Source organism: Urocitellus parryii, chromosome 6 (assembly GCF_045843805.1).
Source record: "Urocitellus parryii isolate mUroPar1 chromosome 6, mUroPar1.hap1, whole genome shotgun sequence".
Taxonomy (NCBI): domain Eukaryota; kingdom Metazoa; phylum Chordata; class Mammalia; order Rodentia; family Sciuridae; genus Urocitellus; species Urocitellus parryii.
In genome coordinates, this window is record NC_135536.1 from 79256999 (window position 1) to 79277703 (window position 20705).

Sequence of the window (20705 nt, forward strand, 5' to 3'; positions counted from 1 at the left end):
AATTCACAATGAACAAAAAGAGAATCAGAAGTTATTTACACCCTGAACTTTGTCTGCTATTACTAACAACTAGTATTTTATGGTGTACAAATGTTCTGATCTTTGCCTTTCAAGTAGTTCACTAGAAATATAAATTAATAGGAAAAATATTATGTAAATAGAACTTTATAAGCTCTCCTGAAGTTTTGGTTATCACTGATGTTGTTTTGTAACATTTTTAGGACAAGTTTCTCTGCAAGGGATATATTTTTACATAATCATTACCAGAAATACAAATTCAAGCCAAAGGATTATTGAAATTTGGTTGAAATATACACTAATTTTTACATCTAAATATTATAAATGGTGAATACATGCCTAAGTCTACAAGATGTACTATTCACCAAATTATGTACCTGCTGATAATATCGATGATTTCCCAAATATAATTAGAGGGGCCAAAAGTATTTGAAGAGGCAAAATAAGAAAAACAAGCATAGCAACACATGGATATTCTTGGATGGAGTTAACCTGAATTCAGCTCTTTAGGTTATCACTCCACAAAGGAGGAGACTCCTTTCAAAATAAGGGTGTTTTTTCAACCCTTTCATGGGGTGAAATGATTCACTCAACAAATACATGACTCGAATTTTGCGCATGTGCCTAAATATGGCTGGAGCATAGGACATGAGTATAGGAAAATCTGGGGCAAAACACAAAACAGGACAGTGATGCTGTGTTTCAGGGGCCTCCCTCCCTAGGCCCAGGACTTTGAGGGTTATGCTATGGCCTGAGGAAATTATAATATTTAAGATAAAATTCCTTCAAGGAAGATGAAGGAACAGACTATGAGTTCTACTTTAAAAACTGCTCCTTTGCTGGGGATGAAGAAAACTTGAAGTCCAACGGCAGCTTCTCAGTACATTGGTACAGAGTGGCCCCTTGAGTATCTTCAGGCCTGCTAAGTGTTTCATGAAAGGCAGGCTTCTTCAGTGGAACTGTTGTGACTCAGAAGTTCTAACTGAAAGAAGAGAGAGGAAGATCACTGAGCAGACCATAGTGGTCTGAGAAGAGCAGGATTCCTTTTGAAAATACGCAGCCCCATTGGCTGAAATCCATTACTTCCCACTCCATCTCCTCTTCCTGCTAAGGATGGAAAATTTGTCCCCAGAATCCACAACTGAATTGACTCATCAAAAGACCAAAAATAAATAAACAAATCCCTGCAATACAGACACTTTCTATGTATTTCGCTTGACACTGAGCATATGATAGGTATTCTGAACAGGTTTGGTGAGTGATTGACAAATCTATTGATGGCATCACTGAGAGATTTAAACCCAGTAAAATAAGTATTACTTCCTCTACAACTGGGAAAAATCAAAGCAGAAATAAAGGCACAAGGATCTGCAGAGAAAAATGGAAGTCAGCAAGGGAATAACTAGTAGAAAGCTGTCTCTTGATACTGTTCTTCTAGTAAATGAATTCCCAAGGAGCAAAGGTCAGGCTCTGCTTATAATTCCAGGATCCTACAACAAACATACTCAGAGATTTTCATCCCAACCTATTTTTCACACCTTCTCCCAGCTGTTTATGACAAAGACAACTACCCAAGTCCCAGAAAAGCCCTGCAAGAAGCTGATTGAGAAGTTTCACTTGGGATTCTCTTTTCTGCTTCAGGAAAAAAGGTAATATAATATTAAATGAGAGAAAATATTAACACTAATAAAATATTAGTCTCCTGCTAACTCTACCATAGTTTTCCATAAAACATCTACTATTATTGTCTGTCAGATATTGACAAAGTGTTTCTACCTTGTTTCATAAAAACACTTTAGGAAGGCATTATTATTTCCACTAGACATTTGAGGAAAGTATGCAGCAATAAATAATTGGCTTGTAGAATTGCTATAATTTGGCAATATAAGTGCTGAAATCCAAATCCCAGGGCTTCATCTTTCAATCCAGCACTGCTTGTAGTGTATCACAGCTGTCTACCACTTGCTATCAATGGATGATACTTATTGCCAAAGGAATTCAAGAAAGAGCTTATACAATAGGACAGAGGGCTAGATAGCACTAACTGATGTCAAGCACTTGACAAATATTACTCATTTAATCTCAAAATACCATATGTAAGCAGAGCTCTTACTCTCTCCACTTTCCAGAAAAGGAAACTAAAGCATTAAAAGGTCAATAATTTGCTTAATATCTACAGCTAGAAAGAGGTGGAGGCAGGATTCACACCCAGATAGTCAAGTTGAAATAATAAGCTAAAATGGAATGGTTTTCACTAGTAAGAAAATTCTCTCTCTCATAACCCCCTTTCAGATGAAATCTCTATCAGCACTCTATTAATTTCAGAAAATACAGACTTCTTAAATTACACATTCCTGAAACCTTTACCCATCTTTTTTGTTTGTTATTTGTTTCATGTGTTATAAAAATCACTTTCATGTAAATTATTTTAAGGCTTGGAACATATTTTCACAAAATATCTTTTATTAATATATATTTTAATGGGTTTTTATTATCTTCCTTACTATGAATGCATTTTCCAAAGCTTCTATGAAAAACATTTTCTAGTAAGAAAAAATATTTTTAATAAAGAGAGAGCAGAACTATTCAGTACAATAATTTGTTGAACACCCAATATGTGCTAGAAACTATAATAAAACAATGAATTCTTCAAACAAGGCAGACAAATAAGTAAATATAATAAATGATAATAAAAAGATAATAAAATTATTTCGGATTTTGATAAGTTCCAGAAAGAAAATACATAGGAAGTTACTAACACAGAATTGGCAGAGAAGCTTACATAGGGTGTTCAATAAAGCTCTCCCTGAAGAGAGAATACCTGGGACAGAAACTGAAGAAGGAGCTCCAGATGAGATTTCCAGACCTGGTCAGAGAATGATTTGGTTTATTCTGGGACTGAATGAAGATCCATGTAACTGAAGAAATGGGAAAAGGAAAGCAGACCAGGAAAGAAGGAGGAAGTTAGTAGAAATAGGCAGAGGCCAGATTATTCAGGGGCTCATGCACCACAAAACAATGCTTGAATTTCATGGTAGGTTGAAGAAGGTACTAAATGTTTTTATGCAAAGAAATGACATGATCTGATCTATACTATTAAAAGATCAGTGTGGCTTCTGTATAGAGAAGGGGCAGTAAAGAAGAAGATAGATCATTCAGGAAGCCTTCGTAGTGATCTGGAGAAATAATAGTGGTAGCTTGAACTCAGGTTAGGAGGCAGTGGCAGTGCAGAGAGAAGCAGGTGGGTCAAGGTACATTCTAGAAACAGCCACTAAGTTTCATGACTGGGTGGTATATGAAGAATATGAGAAAGGGAAGAGAGACAATGTTTGAAATGAAAAGGAGAAAGAGTCCTCAAATATTACTTAACTACTCATCCTTCTAGTAATAAAAATATTATTAAGTTTCAGGTTACCTATTCAGGGGATCTTAAGCTCTACTTTTTCAAGTAGTATTTCCCAGTAAATTTGATAATTCACTCATGATATGCATATATAATAATATTAGAGATAATGAATCCACAAATTAGGTTAGATACAGCCACTTTCCAGTACTATTTTAGGTGGCATCAAAAGTCCAGAGGCAAGAAGGGAGGGAAGAAATGGTGGAAAGTGATATTGGCCAAATTATATTGTTATATTGTGTGCATGTATGAATATGTAACAACAAATCCCATCATTGTGTACAACTATAGTGCATCAATTTAAAAAGTCCCATATTCTTTTCTTTTCTTTCTTGTTTTGTTTATGGAGTGCTGAGAATCAAACCAGGACCTCATGCCTCCTAGGTGAACACTCTTCCACTGAACTACAACCCAACGCAAATGTCCCACAGTTTTGTTCCCTAAATCATCAAGGCCAACCAAGCAGCTGAATTAGGTGACTGTTCACAAAGTAGAAAGGAAGTATACTTATCCATTTCATTTTTTAAAACTTATAAGCCCTTCTAAATGCAAGAATTTTATATATCTCCAATCACAGCATTGTTCCTTGACATAGCAAAAATCTCTTTTATAAAGGTGTTGACCAAGAAAAGAGCTGAACTAGTTTAGTTAGTTCAAGAGGAAAGAAAAAGAGCCATGACTGGGGACAGCTACAAGAACTAAGGATTTTAATTTGCTTCATTCTCTGCTATATTGTCAGTACTTAGGAGAAATACCTAGCAAACAGTAAATACTCCATAAATATTAATTTAATAACAAATAAATTTAGGTTTCTTATTTAGAATAAAAGCCCCACTGCTATTCCTAGAATATTCAGTAATTGCAGGTGATTTTACAGTCCACAGACCATGAAAACCTTCAGATCCCCCAGCAACTCCAGCACTATCACTGGCTTCATCCTCCTGGGTTTCCCTGGCCCCAGGGAGGAGCAGATCCTCCTCTTCATGCTCTTCTCCACTGTCTATCTCCTGACCCTCATGGGCAATGGTTCCATCATCTGTGCAGTGCACTGGGATCAGAGACTACACACCCCCATGTACATCCTGCTGGCCAACTTCTCCTTCCTGGAGATCTGGTATGTCACTTCCACAGTCCCCAACATGTTGGCCAATTTCCTGTCTGATACCAAGGTCATCTCCTTCTCTGGGTGCTTCCTGCAGTTCTATTTCTTCTTCTCCTTGGGCTCTGCAGAATGCTTCTTCCTGGCAGTGATGGCATTTGATCGGTACCTTGCCATCTGCAGGCCCCTACACTATCCCACTCTTATGACTGGGCGTCTATGCAACATCCTTGTGGCCACCTGCTGGGTACTTGGCTTCCTCTGGTTCCCAGTCCCTATCACCATCATTTCCCAGATGTCTTTCTGTGGATCCAGGATTATTGACCACTTTCTGTGTGATCCAGGTCCTCTGTTAGCCCTCACCTGTACCAGAGCCCCAGTGATGGAATTCCTCTGGATGATCCTAAGTTCTCTGCTCCTGTTTATCCCTTTTCTTTTCATCATGGGGTCCTATGCTCTGGTCCTTAGAGCTGTGTTGAGAGTTCCTTCAGCAGCTGGGCGAAGAAAAGCTTTCTCCACGTGTGGGTCCCATCTGACTGTTGTTTCACTTTTCTATGGCTCAGTGATGGTCATGTACCTGAGCCCAACATCTGAACATGAAGCTGGAATGCAGAAGCTTGTTACCTTGTTTTATTCTGTAGGAACCCCATTCATAAATCCTGTTATCTATAGCCTGAGGAACAAAGATATGAAGCATGCCTTTCAGAAATTTTTAGTAATATAAAATATAGGACCTTACTCAAACAAATATCCTTGCAGACAACTCAAAAGCAAAAAAAAAAATTCTAAGTAATCTAATGGAACAAATTATGTGTGTATAAATATCTTATAACAAAGCCACTATTGTGCACAATTATAATTTACTAATTAAAACAATTGAGAAAGAAACAAATAACCTGAACAGATTTCTCAAGAGAAGATATACAGTCAACAAGTATATGAATGAACAAATGCTTGACATTCCTAATCATCAGCAATACACAAATTAAACCCAAAAAGAGATATCTCATCCCAGTTAGAATTTCTATTATGAAAATTACCAAAAAAAATAACAAATCCTGGTAAGTATGTGGTGAAAGGAGAACTTTGATAAATTGCTGGGTGGAATATAAAATAGTATGGCCATTATGGAAAGTAGGGAAGTTCCTCAAAAAATAAATAAAAATAAAAGTGAAAATAAATAGAACTGCTATAAGATCCTGCTGTCCCACTACTAAATATATATCCAAAAATAAATAAAATCAGTATGATATTTATTACAGCACTCTTCACAGTAGACAAGATATGTATGTGTGTGGAATTATGCATCAATCAATGAATGGGTAAAGAAATATATATATACACACACACATCGTATATATATATATATGTATATATACACATCATATATATATGTATATATTTATGTATACACATCATACATATATTTTATTATTTAGTCATAAAAAAGAAGAGATTCTGTCCTGTGCTGCATACATACATAGAGCTGGAAAACATTATGTTATGGAAAATAAGCCAGGCACAGAAAGACAAATGATGCATGATCTCACTTATTTGTGGAAGCCAAAACTTTGATTTTTGGAGCAGTATAAATAGAACAGTAGTTATAAGATCCTGGGAAGGGTAGGGGAAGGGAGTATGGACAGAATATGGTTAGTAGTTGGTACAGGGGTATGGTTGATGAGAAGGACTAACTTCTAACATTCTGTAACACAGTGGGATAACAACAATTAATTACATGCTTTACAATAGCTAGCAGACAGGATTTTGAATGTTGCCAACATAAAAAATGATGAATTATTAAAGTGATAAATATGCCAATGACCTTGAGATGATTACAGCACCTTGTATATTTGTATTACGATATCACATCATACCTCCTACATATGTACAATTATTATGTACCATTTAAAAAAATAAAAAATCTATTTTAAAATGAAATACATTCTAGGGTAACTGGCCTATATGCACACTTTTCCAGGCAAAAATAAATAGAAATGGGCACCACTCTGAGAATTGTTTATTGTATGATGCTTAGCCTACATATATAATCAAATATGTGTGAAAATATTATCCACAAGAATATTTATGGCAGCATTGTTTGTAACAGCAAATTATTAGAAGCCATTTAAGAGCCATTCATTGAAACTTGTTTAGATTTAATTGTGATATTTCCATACAGTAAAACATCACTTTTTAAATAAGAGAGTTTTAGATATACAGATATGGAGCCACCAACCAGCCATAATGGTGAATGATGCTGCAGATGGAGAAGTACCAATAATTGGCCTAAAAGAGAGCCTGCAGCACTTGTGCCCAAGTAAAAGTGGAACTGAAGAAAATAGAGAAGGAAATCACATTGGATTGAGTCTGGGTTAACATGCTCTTGCCTAAGCAGGGAACAGGGAAGAGTGCCATTACACCCTACAACTCACTCTCAGGACCCCTGCATTAATTATAGCTCTGCCACTTATTGCCACACTGTGCAATGGTAGAACATTACAAATGTCCTCTGGTTCCTTCCTAGATAAAGATAAAACTAAATCTACCTTTCTAAACCCCAGAGGCAGAGGCACAGGGAAGATTGAATTAGATAAACGCATTGCTTAAAAGCTAGTAAGTACTAGACGGAGAGCAAATGGTAATTTTGATGATTTTTCCATGTTTTGCCTTAGGTTGTGAATACAAGAACAAGTTATTCCAGGGTTTATGGTCAGGCTCTCACCTAATAGCCAATCAGATTAAAAAGAGGGTGTCATAAACTTAAGGTGATTTTATTAAACAACTCACTTTAAATCATTAGTACAGGTAAAGTGATACATAGAAGATAAGGATAGCTATTATTGATGTTGTGACTAGGGTTTGATCTGCCTTATCTAGACTAAGATTGTAATTCTAGGCAGACACACACCATGTATACATTAAATATCTCTTATCTGGTTCTTGAAACCAAAAGTATTTCAAGTTTCAATTTTTTGTATATTTAAATATTTCATATACATAAAGTATATGTTTAGAATGAGAACCAAATCTCAACAAAAAACTCATTTATGTCTAATACATACTTTATACATACAGCACGAAGGTGATTTATACAATATTTTTAGTGCATCTGCATTTTGACTACAACCCACCACACAAGGTTAGGATTGGTATTTTCCACTTGTGGTATCATATTAAAGCCAGATTTGAGGATAGATAGTGTAGTTAAGTAAATCAGGTCTAATATCAAGTAAGATAAATAAAATGGAGGCTGTTATTGAGTATAGAGTCCAGGAAGCCAGAGCAGCACTTGGAGAAATTGAAATGTTAATGTCCCCAAGGCCCAGAACCCATCCTAAGGAACTGTTAAAACAGCTAGCAGCAAACAGGGAAGTGCTAATCAAAAACCGCCCCAAGCCTTTCCTGTCCAGATTACTGTACAGTCCACCTGTCTCCCACCTTTTGGACCTTCCCACCTGCATTCTATTTCTGCAAGATAAAGGGAAACAATGGACAGGAGTGTGGGAAAGCTAAAAGAAGACCTCAGCTATAAAAGAGGGAAGACCTCCCCCTTCCACTGATTCCACCTTTTGGGTCCCCTTCTTCCTCTGGGGAGAAGTCTTTTCTGCTGTCCTTTAATAAAGCCTCTACTTTCCACTCTACACTTGCCTCAGCATGCTTCTCTGGTGTTATACTTCAACATTCAGGGAAGCAAGGACTCGTCACCAGTAAACAGCGGTAAGAGATTGGAGGTCCCTATCAAGACCTACACAGAGGTAAGTGCCTCTCCATGCACCCCACATCTGTCTGAGGTGCATCTTTCTCTCCCTTTCTTTCTGGAGGGTGATGTGGGCACCCGACAGCTATTTAAACGCAACTTGTGCAGCCGCCACTCTTCAAGACTCGGGTGAGAGGTTTCCCGGCCTAGGCAGCTCTCAATCACCTTTTAATACAGAGCAGGCATGTTGGGTTCTGCTGAAGCTGCTTCCCACTTTTCTGTCTGGGCTCAGAGAGCAACAGGTGTGAGAACACAGTATCCCTAATCCCGATCTGCCTTGGATGCGTGGAGACGGAGAAAAGAGTTTAGGACAGCTGCAGAATTCCCATCTGGGCTACACTCGACACATTCCTAAGGTTCCTTTCTCTTTATCCCCCGTCCGACTGCCCTAAGGGGTATCTAGGGTGATTGGTAGATGAATGGCACTGAGGGAAAGCCCCAATTACATTTGCCTCCGTGTGGGCTACACAACACTCCCAACCCTGCATCCATTCCTTCCTGGAGGCTCCCCTTCCTTCGCCGGTCAGAAAACACTAGCAATTCAGGTTGTAGGACTGAGAAAGACATGGGTAAAGTAAAAAGGTGCCCAGGTTCCCCTCATGCACATAAGCAACTTTCACTAGTCTGTTTTAAAATTTCCCATTACCGCTCCAATGTTTAAAATGTGCTGTGTTCTCTTTAAGCTGCCAGAGGGAATGAAGTGGCACCCTCTTTCTCCACAGAAAAGACTTAACTGGACTTCTCCAGAAACCTTCACCCAGACTGATTTTAGGATTGTCAGCAAAAGAGTCTCTGCAAAAGAATTCAATATAGATAAACTTCCTATTTTCGTGTCACCTTGTTTTACTTGGCCACTGGACAAGAAGATACCAGCACTCCAGGTGCTGGACACCCCTTATTAGTTTTTCACAAACATATCCAGTATAGTACTTTGAAGAAATGTGCAAATAAGGCCTCTGGCCTTGATCTGGGGCTTCACAGAGATGTCTACATTTTTAAGATAAGTTACAACTGGGCTCCATGGTAACAGCTGGCAAGGGGAGGAAAGAAAGGGGAGAAGAAGCTCTTCCCTTCTCAGGTGTTGTCCTTGAAGGGTTAACTTGCCCAAAACAGTGAAAGAAAAAGCTGCTTTTATATGAACTTCTTCAGACTGTGAACTTCTGAGCCCCTCCCCTTACATGCTGGGTATAAAACTCTGAAATTCCCTAAACTCGGAGTTCAGGGGATTAATTGATTTACAGCAAAAGCTGTGCCCTCTGAACCTGGCTGCAGCCAAATAAAACTATTTCCTGCTGTCTTCGGTGCCTTGCTTCACTTGTTCCTACAACAGGAGGCATTTTTAGAATCAATCCTTCCAAGAGTCCCTTCAACAGGAAGTGCTATATGCCTTACAACCAGTAAATATCCCTCACCCCCAGGAGATTCCTTTAGTCTATGAGGCAAAAAGGCAACAAGAAGAGTGGACAATTTTCTTTGGCTGTGGGTTTTATAGTGGCAGGGAGGAAAGCAGTAATGCCCTTAAGTTTGAATCCTCCCAGGGTCTCTGGAACAGGGCAAACTGGGACCCTAGCACTTTTTCAAAGGGGACCAGAAACAACCTTGGCAAATTAAGGTGAGAGACGGGTTTTCTGGACCTCAAGGAAGCTCAAGCTTGGGGAGATGTCCCTAATAAGAACAGTTTTCTCTGGCACAGGCACCTGAGTCGTGTTTTTTCTCTTCTCACTTAGATGGGAGCTTCTCTCTCCAATATACTAGGTGCACCACTAACCTGCATATTGAAAAATTGGGATAAGTTTGACCCACAGACGCTCAAGAAAAAGCACCTCATTTTCTTCTGCCACAAGGCCTCGCCTCAATACAAACTCCCTGAAGGAGAATCCTGGCCAGCAGAGGGAAGTATCAATTTTAATACAATTTTAAAGCTCGATAAATTTTGCAAAAGGGAAGGGAAATGGTGTGAGATGCCATATGTCCAGGTTTTCTTTGCCCTAAGGGGAAACCCCAAATTATGCCAACAATATAAAGTAGACTTAGCTATGATATCTGCCATGAAGAGAGAAAATCTTAAGGAATCACCTACTGAGGAGAAAGTATCAGGAGGACCCACAAAAGCTCCATCTCCTGTTGATGGCTTTAGTGGTTCCTGTCCTCCATACCCTAGAATCTCTGCCCCAATAGACAGATCAAATATATTACCTCTCCAGGAGATGCCAGGAGGAGAGTTTGGACAAATCAAAGTACATACCCCCTTCTCCCTTTAAGACCTAAGACAGATAAAAACAGGGAGACTTTTAGAAGACCCAGATAAATATATCGAGGTATTTCAAAACTTATGCCAGGTGTTTGACTTCACCTGGAGATATTATGCTATTACTCAACCAGACTTTGACTTCCAATGAGAAGGAAGCAGACCCAAGATTATCTGAAGAGTTTGGGGGATAACCTACACCTTGCTTATGCCCCAGCAGCAGAGACTAGGAGCAAACCCAATTATTCATCTGGAGCACAGGCAGTTCCCAGAAATGATCCTGACTGGGACCCAAATGATGAGCAGGATGCTTGAAAAATTAGACATTTCCAAATGTTGATCCTCGAGGCCCTCAGGAGAATCAAGCAGAAGCCCATTAACTATTCTAAGGTTTCAGAAATTATTCAGGGTCCCCAGGAAAGCCCTGCTATTTTCATGGAGAAACTCAGGGAGGCAATGAGAAAACACACCACCATGGATCCTGAATCCACAGAGGGCCACCTACTTTTAAAGGACAGATTTATCACTCAGTCAGCCCCAGACATTCAGAGGAAGTTGCAAAAATTGTCATATGGCCCTGATCAATCTTTAGATAACATCCTCTGACTTACTACTTCCGTTTTTTTTACAATAGAGATCAAGAGGAAAAGAAGAAGAAAGAGCACAGAGACAGAAAAAGGACTGAAGTGCTGGTATTAGCTCTTAGAGGGGTAAGCTCCCAGGACAAAGGAGGAAAATGAAATGCTCCTCAATCCACAAAAGGGACTTGTTTCCATTGTGGAGAGGAAGGACATTTCAAACTGGATTGCCCAATAGCCAAAAGAACACACCAAAAACCCTGCCCTAATTGTCAAGGCAATCACTGGAGGAGCGACTGTCTTCAGTCTTTGAAGCCAGACTCCTCTACACAGGCCTGACAGGGCCCGGGCTTAATTCTGGCTCCCATAACTCCTATCACCTCACATGAGCCCCAGATATGCTTCTCTGTAGGGAGCCAAGAGGTCAACTTCCTCTTAGATACTGATACTAGTTATTCTGTACTCACTTCTTAACCCTGGACCTCTTTTTTCTAATACTATAACAGTACAAGGAGTGTCTGGACAGCCTGTTACCAGAAAGTTTACTCCCCCACTGAGTTGTGAGTGGGATGGGATGATATTTTCTCATGCATTTCTGATAGTCCCAGAATGTCCTACCTCTTTATTGGGAAGAGACTGACTTTCAAAACCTCAGATGTCCATTACAATGAATTTGGGACTTCGAGGGCCATTATGTTTGCCTTTATTAGAATGTAATACTGACCTTGAAATGTGGGCTACTGAAGGCAAAATTGGACGAGCAAAAGGTGCAGTTCCAATCAAAATAGTCTTAAAAGATCCTTATGTCTTTCCACATCAGAGACAATATCCCCTATTCACAGAGGCCAAAAAGGGCTTATTGAAGATCATTCAGAACCTCAAAACACAGAAACCTGTGCCCTGCAACAGCCCATGTAACACACCCATTTTAAGAATACAAAAACCCAGTGGGGAATGGCAACTAGTTCAGGACCTGAGAATAATTAATGAAGCAGTTGTTTCTCTCCACCCTATAGTTTCTAATCCATACACTCTATTATCTGAGATTCCAGCAGCCACTGCTTGGTTTACTGTGTTAGATTTAAAGGATGTTAGATTTAAAGGATATACATATCCTTAGACTCCCAATCACAATATCTGTTAGCCTTTGAGAATCCAGATAGTGGATCTCAATTAACTTGGACAGTATTTCCCCAAGGGTTCATAGATAGCCCTCATTTGTTTGGCCAAACCCTAGCTAATGACTTAACAGAATTCAGAGATAAAACATCTCTGACTGTCCTACAATATGTAGATGACATACTTTTATGTGCCTCACTCAAAAGGAATATCAGGAAGCCACTAAAGAACTTTTAAACTTCTTAGTTGATAAGGGTTATAAAGTCTCAAAGAAAAAAGCTCAATTGTTCCAAAAACAAGTTCAATATTTAGGATTACAGCTGTCTCAAGGATCCTGAAAACTAGGACCAGAAAGAATAACCCCTATAGGACAATATCCTCTACCTCAAACCATAAGGCAACTTAGAGGCTTCCTAGGGATAACTGGATACTGTAGGCTTTGGATTCCTGGATATGGGGAATAACTAAGCCTCTTTATAGCCTCTTCAAAGAGACACTACACCAAGGAACAACTTCCCTGATATGGGAACCAGAACATATTAAAGCCTTTAAGGCATTGAAAGGAGCCTTACTCCAAGCCCTTGTCCTCAGCCTACCTACTGAACAAAAATTCAACCTATTTGTCACTGAGAGAGGAAGAATAGCCCTGGAAGTGGTCACACAAAAGAAGGGACCAGCTCAACAGCCAGTAGCTTATCTCAGTAAGGAGCTTGATCTAGTGTCTTGAGGATTGCCTCATTGTTTGAGGGTAGTAGTGATATACTTAGCCTAATTCTCTCTTTAGATTAAGAGCCAGCTTGTCACAAGTTATAAAGGATTCATTTCCGTTTTCTGTAAAATTATTAGGATTTCTGTTTAGCCTGGCCATAATTTGATGTTGTAAATCTGCTTGGAATGCCTGCCCATTCCTTGAACTCACCCATGCCAGGTTTTCTCTGACCAGATAACAAACCTCTCTGAAACTTTAATGGTGTCTCGTAACTCTTGGCTTTCCCTGGTCAGATAATAGCCCTCTCTGAGGCTCTAATGGCCTTTCTTCATAAATTCTGATGTTGGGACTAGCAAAAAATATGAACTACCCTTTGTGCTATACTTGTCATAATTTTGTTATCTGTAAGATCCTCAAACCCCCTTCTGTGTAACTTTCTGGGCTATAAAGCTGGGCTTCTAGAAAGCTTGGCTACTGTCCTTGGCTCCCACGATTTTGTTGGGAGAGGTAGCTCAGGTAGTGGAAATAATAAGCTTGCTTTACTTTGATTTTAATTGGAGTCAGTGGTCTTTTCTTGTGTAGTGATCTAACAGTAGCAGCAGTAGCCTTACTAGTCTCTGAGGCAATTAAAATCACCCTAGGAAGAGACCTTATTGTCTGTACTTCCCATGATCTCTTGGGTATTTTAAATACAAAAGGAGAACTATGGCTCTCAGACAATTGCCTTCTAAAATATCAAACCTTACTTTTAGATGGACCTGTAACTCAAGTTAAGACTTGCTCTAATTTAAACCCAGCCACCTTCCTCCCAGAGAAATTAGAGGGAAATCCTGAACATGACTGCCAACAAGTCCTAGCTATAAATTACTCAGCCTGGAAGGACCTTCAAAACCTTCCCCTGTTCAATCCAGACCTCACCATGTTCACAGATGGGAGTTACTTTATGGAATAAGGAGAATACAAAGCTGGATATGCTGTGGTGACTTTACATGACACCATAGAGGAACAATCTTTGCCTCAAGGCACAAGCTCACAACTAGCTGAATTGATACCCCTAAGGAGAGCACTTGAAATAGGGAAACAACAGAGAATTAATATTTACACTGACTCTAAATATGCCTACCTAATCCTGCATGCACATGCAGCAATTTGGAAGGAAAGAGGATTTCAAACAACTGGGGGAACATCCATAAAGAACTATGAGCAAATCTTAAAATTGCTAGAAGCTGTTCATTTACCCAAAGAGGTAGCAGTAATTCACTGTCAAGGACATCAAAAAGAGATAGATGAAATAGCAGAAGGAAACAGGCTAGCAGATCAACAAGCCAAAAAGGCTGCTAAGGAAAGTTTACAGATGACAACCTTAGCCCCTTAGATGTGGACAGGCCCTCCCCTAGAGATAAGACCTCAATACACCCAGGAGGAAACAAACAAGGCATTATCTAAAGGAGGTATTCTTTTACCCTCTGGGTGGATTCAAATGGAAGATGACAAACTTTATTTACCTGCTAATTCCCAGTGGAAGATTTTACATACCCTACACCAATCTTTCCACCTAGGAGAAGAAAATACTCTCAAATTAACCCAAGAGATATTTGAAGGAAAAAAACATCTAAACTTTTTTTCCTTCAAATATTTTCAGATATTTGAAGGAAAAAAATATCTAAAATTTTTTTCTTCAAAAAAATATTTAAAGACTTTCCACTAAATAGTCAAAGCCTGTGAAACATGCCAGAGAAATAATCCACTCAATTCTGCCAAGAAGCCCCCAGAATTACAAAGGACAGGACAGTTCCCTGGGGAGGACTGGCAACTTGATTTTACCCACATGCCCAAGAGTAATGGATTCCAAAATTTATTAGTTATGATAGATACTTTTATTGGGTGGATTGAAGCCTACCCCTCCCAAACTGAACAGGCAGTAGAAGTAGTCAAGGTAATATTACAGGAAATAATCCCACCATTTAGGTTACCTCTTCTATAGTGTGACAATGGAGCAGCCTTTAAGGCAGCTGTCACTCAGGAAATATCCAAAGCCTTAGGCATCAAATACCATCTCCATTGTGCATGGAAACCTCAATCCTCAGGAAGGGTATAAAAAACTAATGATATTTTTAAAAGACATCGAAGGAAACTCACTCAAGAAACCCACTCCCCATGGCCTAAGGTGCTTCCTTTGGCACTACTGGATCATCTAGCTTCACTGTTTATTCCACAAATTGGTTTAGAAGATGTAATGTGGCATGTAGAAACTTTAATCAATTATACCCAATCTGCCCTCTGTGAGTTTGAGGAAGATATCTCTCTCCTTAACACTGAAGTAACACTTATGAGGAAGGCCATCTTACAAAACTGGATGGCTTTAGATGTCCTCACTGCAGCCTAAGGTGGTACTTGTGCCATTATTAAAACTGAATGTTGTGTTTACATCCCTGACAATTCTGGCAATGTAACTAATATCCTTAAAGATTTACATGCTCAGATAGAAGCCATGAACTCGCCAACCTTGTTATGGGAACAATTTCTTAGCTCCTGGTTCTCTGGTACTTCCTGGTGGAAAATATTGTTAGTCTCTGACCATTGTCATCATACTTATTGGCATATTCCTATGCTGTGGCATTTATTTTTGCATCAATCTCATTCTAGTACTAACAACTTCTTGTTTCTCTTATAGACCATCCATCACTCAAATGGCCCTCCAGCCTGTTACTTCTCAGTCGGACTTCTATCATGGACCACTCAATAGACCCGATTTTTAAAAAGGGGGGACTCAAAACTGCTTGCTCAACACCTCCCCCTTTCAGCTCCAAGAAGCCAGAATGGTCATTGCCCCCTTTCCTTACAGCAGTAAGGAATTCCTGAAATTAGGAGGGGGGGGGGAATGAAGCCAGATTTGAGGATAGGTAGGTAGTGTAGTTAGGTAAATCGGATCTAATATTGAGTAAGATAAATAAAATGGAGGCCATTATTGAAAATGGAATCCAGAAAAACAGAGCAGCACTTGGGGAAATTGAAATGTTAATGTCCCCAAGGCCTGGAACCCATCCTAAGGAACTGTTAATGAAACAGTTCCAAGCAAACAGGGAAGTGCTAATCAAAAGCCACTCCAGGCCTTTCCTGCCCAGATTACTCCTTTAACCCACCTATCTCCCACCTTTTGGGCCTTCCCACCTGCATTCTAGCACCGAAAGGTAAAGGGAAACAAAGGAAAGGAGTGTGGGAAAGCTGAAAGAAGACCTTAGCTATAAACGAGGGAAGACTTCCCCCTTCCACTGATTCTGCCTTTTGGGTCCCCTTCTTCCTCCAGGGAGAAGTCTTTTCTGCTGTCCTTTAATAAAGCCTTCTACTTTCCAGTCTACACTTGCCTGGGCATGCTTCTCTGGTGTTATACTTCAGCATTCGGGAAACCAAGGACTTGTTACAGGTAAACAGCGGTAACAATATCAGTGCTCAAAAAGTTCTGGATTTTGGAGCATTTGGGATTTTGAATTTTTTGGAATTAGGAATATTCAACTGATATGGCTTAAAAGTGGCTGACTCTTAATAGAAGAAAAAGTAGGCCCAATTCTTCACCATGTCAGATAAGGCCCTGAATTCCTTAACAAGACTCCTAAAGCACAACAAATAAAATCTTGAATCAATAAATGTGATGGATTCAAACTAAAAAGCTTCTTCTCAGCAAAAGAAACAATCAATGAAGTGAAAAAAAGAGCCTACAGAATGGAAGAAAATGCACTTCAGATAGAGCATTAATCTCCAGGATGCTAAAATACTCAAAAAAACTTAACATCAATAAGATAATCAACCCAATCAATCAATGGGTTAATGAACTGAACAGATGAGTCTCAGAAGAAAATATACAATCAATCAACAAATATATGGAAAAAAATTTACAACATCTCTAGCAATTAGAGAAATGCAAATCAAAACTAAGATTTCATCTCACTCCAGTCAGAATGGCAGCTATCAAGAATATAAGCATCAGGGCTGGGGACATGGGTTAAGCAGTAGCGCGCTCACCTGGCATGTGCAGGGCACTGGGTTCGATCCTCAGCACCACATAAAAATTAAAAAAAATAAATAAAGATATTGTGTCCACCGAAAACTAAAAAATAAATATTAAAATAATTCTCTCTCTCTCTCTCTCTCTCTCTCTCTCTCTCTCTTAAAAAAAAAGAATATAAGCAACAATAATTGTTGGCAAGGATGTGGGGGAAAAGGCACACTCATACATTGCTGGTCGGACTGCAAATAGGTGCAACCAATCTGGAAAGTAGTATGGAGATTTCTTAAAAAAAACTTAGAATGGAACCACCATTAGACCCAAATATCCCACTCCTCAGACTATACCCAAAGGACTTAATAACAGCATACTACAGGGACACAGCCACATCAATGTTTACAGTAGCACAATTCACAATAGCCAAACTGTGGAACCAACCTAGATGCCCTTCTATAGATGAATGGATAAAGAAACTGTATTATATATACACAATTAAATATTACTTAGCATTAAAAGAGAATGAAATTATGGCATTTTCAGGTAAATGAATGGAGTTGGAGAATATCATACTACGTGAAGTAAGCCAATCCCAGAAAACAAAATGCCAAATGTTCTCTCTGATAAGAGGATGCTGATCTGTAATGGGGGGGGAGGGGTGGGACCACTAGAGGAAACTTGCATTGAGCAAAGGGGAGGGAGGCGAGGGGGTAGGAAAGATGGTGGAATAAGATGGACATCATTACCCTAGGTACGTGTATGATTGCTTGAATGATGTGACCTTACTTCATGTAAAACCAGAGAAGTGAAAAACTGTGTTCCATTTATGTACAATGAATCGAAGCTGCCATGTATAACTGATTAGAACAAATTTAAAAAGTGGCTGGCTCCACTGTAAGTCAATGTGAACCAAACTGTCATGTTAGTCTTGTTTATACACATCATGATTAAATCTAAATCTAAACAGTTAACATAAAGAGATTTAACAAGAAAAATAATGGAGATTTTTCATAAAATGTAATCACTCTAATATCACCTAAACATGATATCAGAAACATCAAAATTAATGAATTCCAAAAGTCCTCTGGCTTTTTACTTAGGTAGTCATGCAGAGCTAGTGACACCCATGTGACTTGAGCAGATGTCCATGGCAAGTATTGACTCCAGCTCAGCAGTCAGTGTACAGCTCCTGTTCATCAATGTTGCAAAGGAAGAGTGAACATGACTTAGGTCATTAAATTAGTCTACAAATCAATCTATCCCAAAGAAACAACTCTTTTTTATTTTTAATAGTTCATTATACTTATGCATAATATTGGGGTTCATTTTGATGTTATTATATATAAGGATGAAAATAATTGATTCACAATTCAGTCACCAGTACTACCCTTTTCCTCTCCTCCTTCCTTTCCCTGTCCCTTTCCTCTACTCTTCTTATATTTCCTCCATTTATTTACAGATTTTTTTAATTTGTGTATTATGAATATACATAAAGATAAAATTCACTGGCATATTCATATATGTACACAGGAAAATTTGTTCAGATTCATTTTGTTCTTCCCTTTCCCTGTCCCTCCTCCCTCCCCCTCAATCCCCTTCCTCTGCTCCACTGATCTCTCTTCTATTTTCATGAAATTTCCCACCCACATTTTTTTTTCTTTACTTATTTTGATCTAGCTTCTGCTTCTACATATGAGGGAAAATGTTCAACCCTTGATCTTGAGTCTGGCTATTTCCCTTAGTATGATGTACTCCATTTCCATCTAGTTACTACAAAATGTCATAATTTTCATTCTTCTTTATGGCTGAGTAAAACTTTATTGTGAACATATAGCATGTTTTCTTAATCCATTCATCTATTTATGGGCACTTAGGTTAGTTCCACTGCTTAGCTATTGGAAATTGTGCTGTTATAAACACTGGTGTGGCTACATCTCAATAGTATGCTGATTTTAAATTTTTTGAATGTATATTGAGGAATGGGATAACTGTATCATATGATGGTCCCATTCCTAGTTTTTTGAGGAACCTCCATACTGCTTTGCAGAGTAGTTGCACTAATTTGTAGTCCCACCAACAAGATATGAATCCCCACATCCTCACCAGCATTTATGATTATTTGTATTCTTGATAATCACCAATTTGACTGAAGTGAAATGAAATCATAGAGTAGTTCTAATTTGTTTTTCTCTAATTGGTAGAGATGTTGAATATTTTTTCATATAATTATTGACTATTTGTATTTCTTCTTTTGAGAAATATCTTCTTAATTATTTTGCCCATTTATTGATTGAGTTATTTTGTTGTTGGTGGTGGTGGTGGTGTTAAGCTTTTTGAATTCTTTATATATTCAGAATATTAATCCCTAGTCAGAAGAGTAGCTATCAAAGATTTTCTCCATTCTATAGGCTTTCTTTTTGCACTCTTAATCATTACCTTTGCTGGGTGGAAGATATTTAATTTGAGCTATCCCACTTGCTGATTTTTGGTTGCATTTCTAAAGCTTGTCAATGTCTGAACCAATATGAAAGTGTTGACCCTAAATTTCTTATATAAGTCTTTGATGCACTTTGAGTTAACTTTTATGCAGAATGAAAGATAGGGATCTAGTTTCATTCTTCAAGATATGAATATCCAGGTTTCCCTGCACCAATTGTTAAAAAGGATATCTTTCTCCAACATATGTTTTTGGCACCTTTGTTGAATATCAGATGATTTTATCTATGTGGGATTGTCTCCTTATCTTCTACTCTATTTTTTTGCATGCCAGATTTGTTGTCAATACCATGCTGTTTTAGTTACTATTACTGTGTAGTATAATTTGAGATTGGTATAGAAATACCTTCAGTATTGCTCTTTTTTTTTCTTTTTTTTTTTTATTGGTTGTTCAAAACCTTACAAGTATTGCTCTTATTGCTCAGAATTACTTTGGCTATTCTGAGTCTCTTATTCTTCCACATGAATTTAGAACTACTTTCTCTAATTCTGGGAAGAATGTCATTGGTATTTTGATAGAGATTGCATTAATTCTGTATACAACATTTGGTAGTATTACCATTTTTGATAATGTTAATTCTGCCTATATAAACACATAGGAAGTATTTCCATCTTCTAAGGTCTTCTTCAATGACTCTCTTCAACATTTTTTTAATTTTCATTATAGGAATCCTCCATCTCCTTCATTAGATTTATTCCTAAAGTGGTATGTCTTTGTTTTTTGAGGTTATTATGAATGTGATAGTTTTCCTAATTTCTTTTTCAGAAGATTCATTATTGGAGTATAGAAAAGCAATTGATTTATGTTTGTTAATCTTGTATCCTGTTTCTTTGCTAAATGTGTTTATCAGGCCTACAAGTCTTCTGGTGGACTTTTCTTTGGGTCTTCTCAATATAAGATCATGTCATCAGCAAACAGAGATAACTTGATCTCTTCTTTTCCTGTTTGTCTCCTTTTAATATTCTTTTCTCACCCAACATGGCGGCCGGCAAGGAGCAGCACTTTCAATGCCTCCACGGTAACGGGACCAGAGAGACACATTAATACACCTACATGCAACCTGCTGAGAAACTTCTAGCAAAATTCCGCTGAAAGGAGACCTGCTGAGAATTAGTAAGTTTAATTGGAGGTGTCAACTTGTCCCAGACGACTGAATCTTGGCAACGCAGAGCAGGGGCACAGTCCCGCCGGCTGCCGCCAAATGGCCGCTACCCACACGTTGCAGTGAACATAAGAGCAGGCGCTGCCTGCCTGGGCACCCGCCAGCCTGGTTC

At 38.6% G+C, this 20705-nt stretch overlaps 1 protein-coding gene across 1 annotated transcript; it reads left to right on the top strand.

The window, feature by feature from the left end:
* Window positions 1-4308: 4308 nt before the first annotated feature.
* LOC113199134 (olfactory receptor 11G2-like) lies at window positions 4309-5244 on the top strand. The gene has a single exon (XM_026412022.2). It carries the CDS (start codon window positions 4309-4311, stop codon window positions 5242-5244), a length of 936 nt encoding a protein of 311 aa, XP_026267807.2.
* Window positions 5245-20705: the final 15461 nt, after the last annotated feature.

Coding starts and splice junctions, on each gene's coding strand:
- LOC113199134 (XM_026412022.2), top strand. CDS start 4,309: ATGAAAACCTTCAGATCCCCCAGCAACTCCAGCACTATCACTGGCTTC.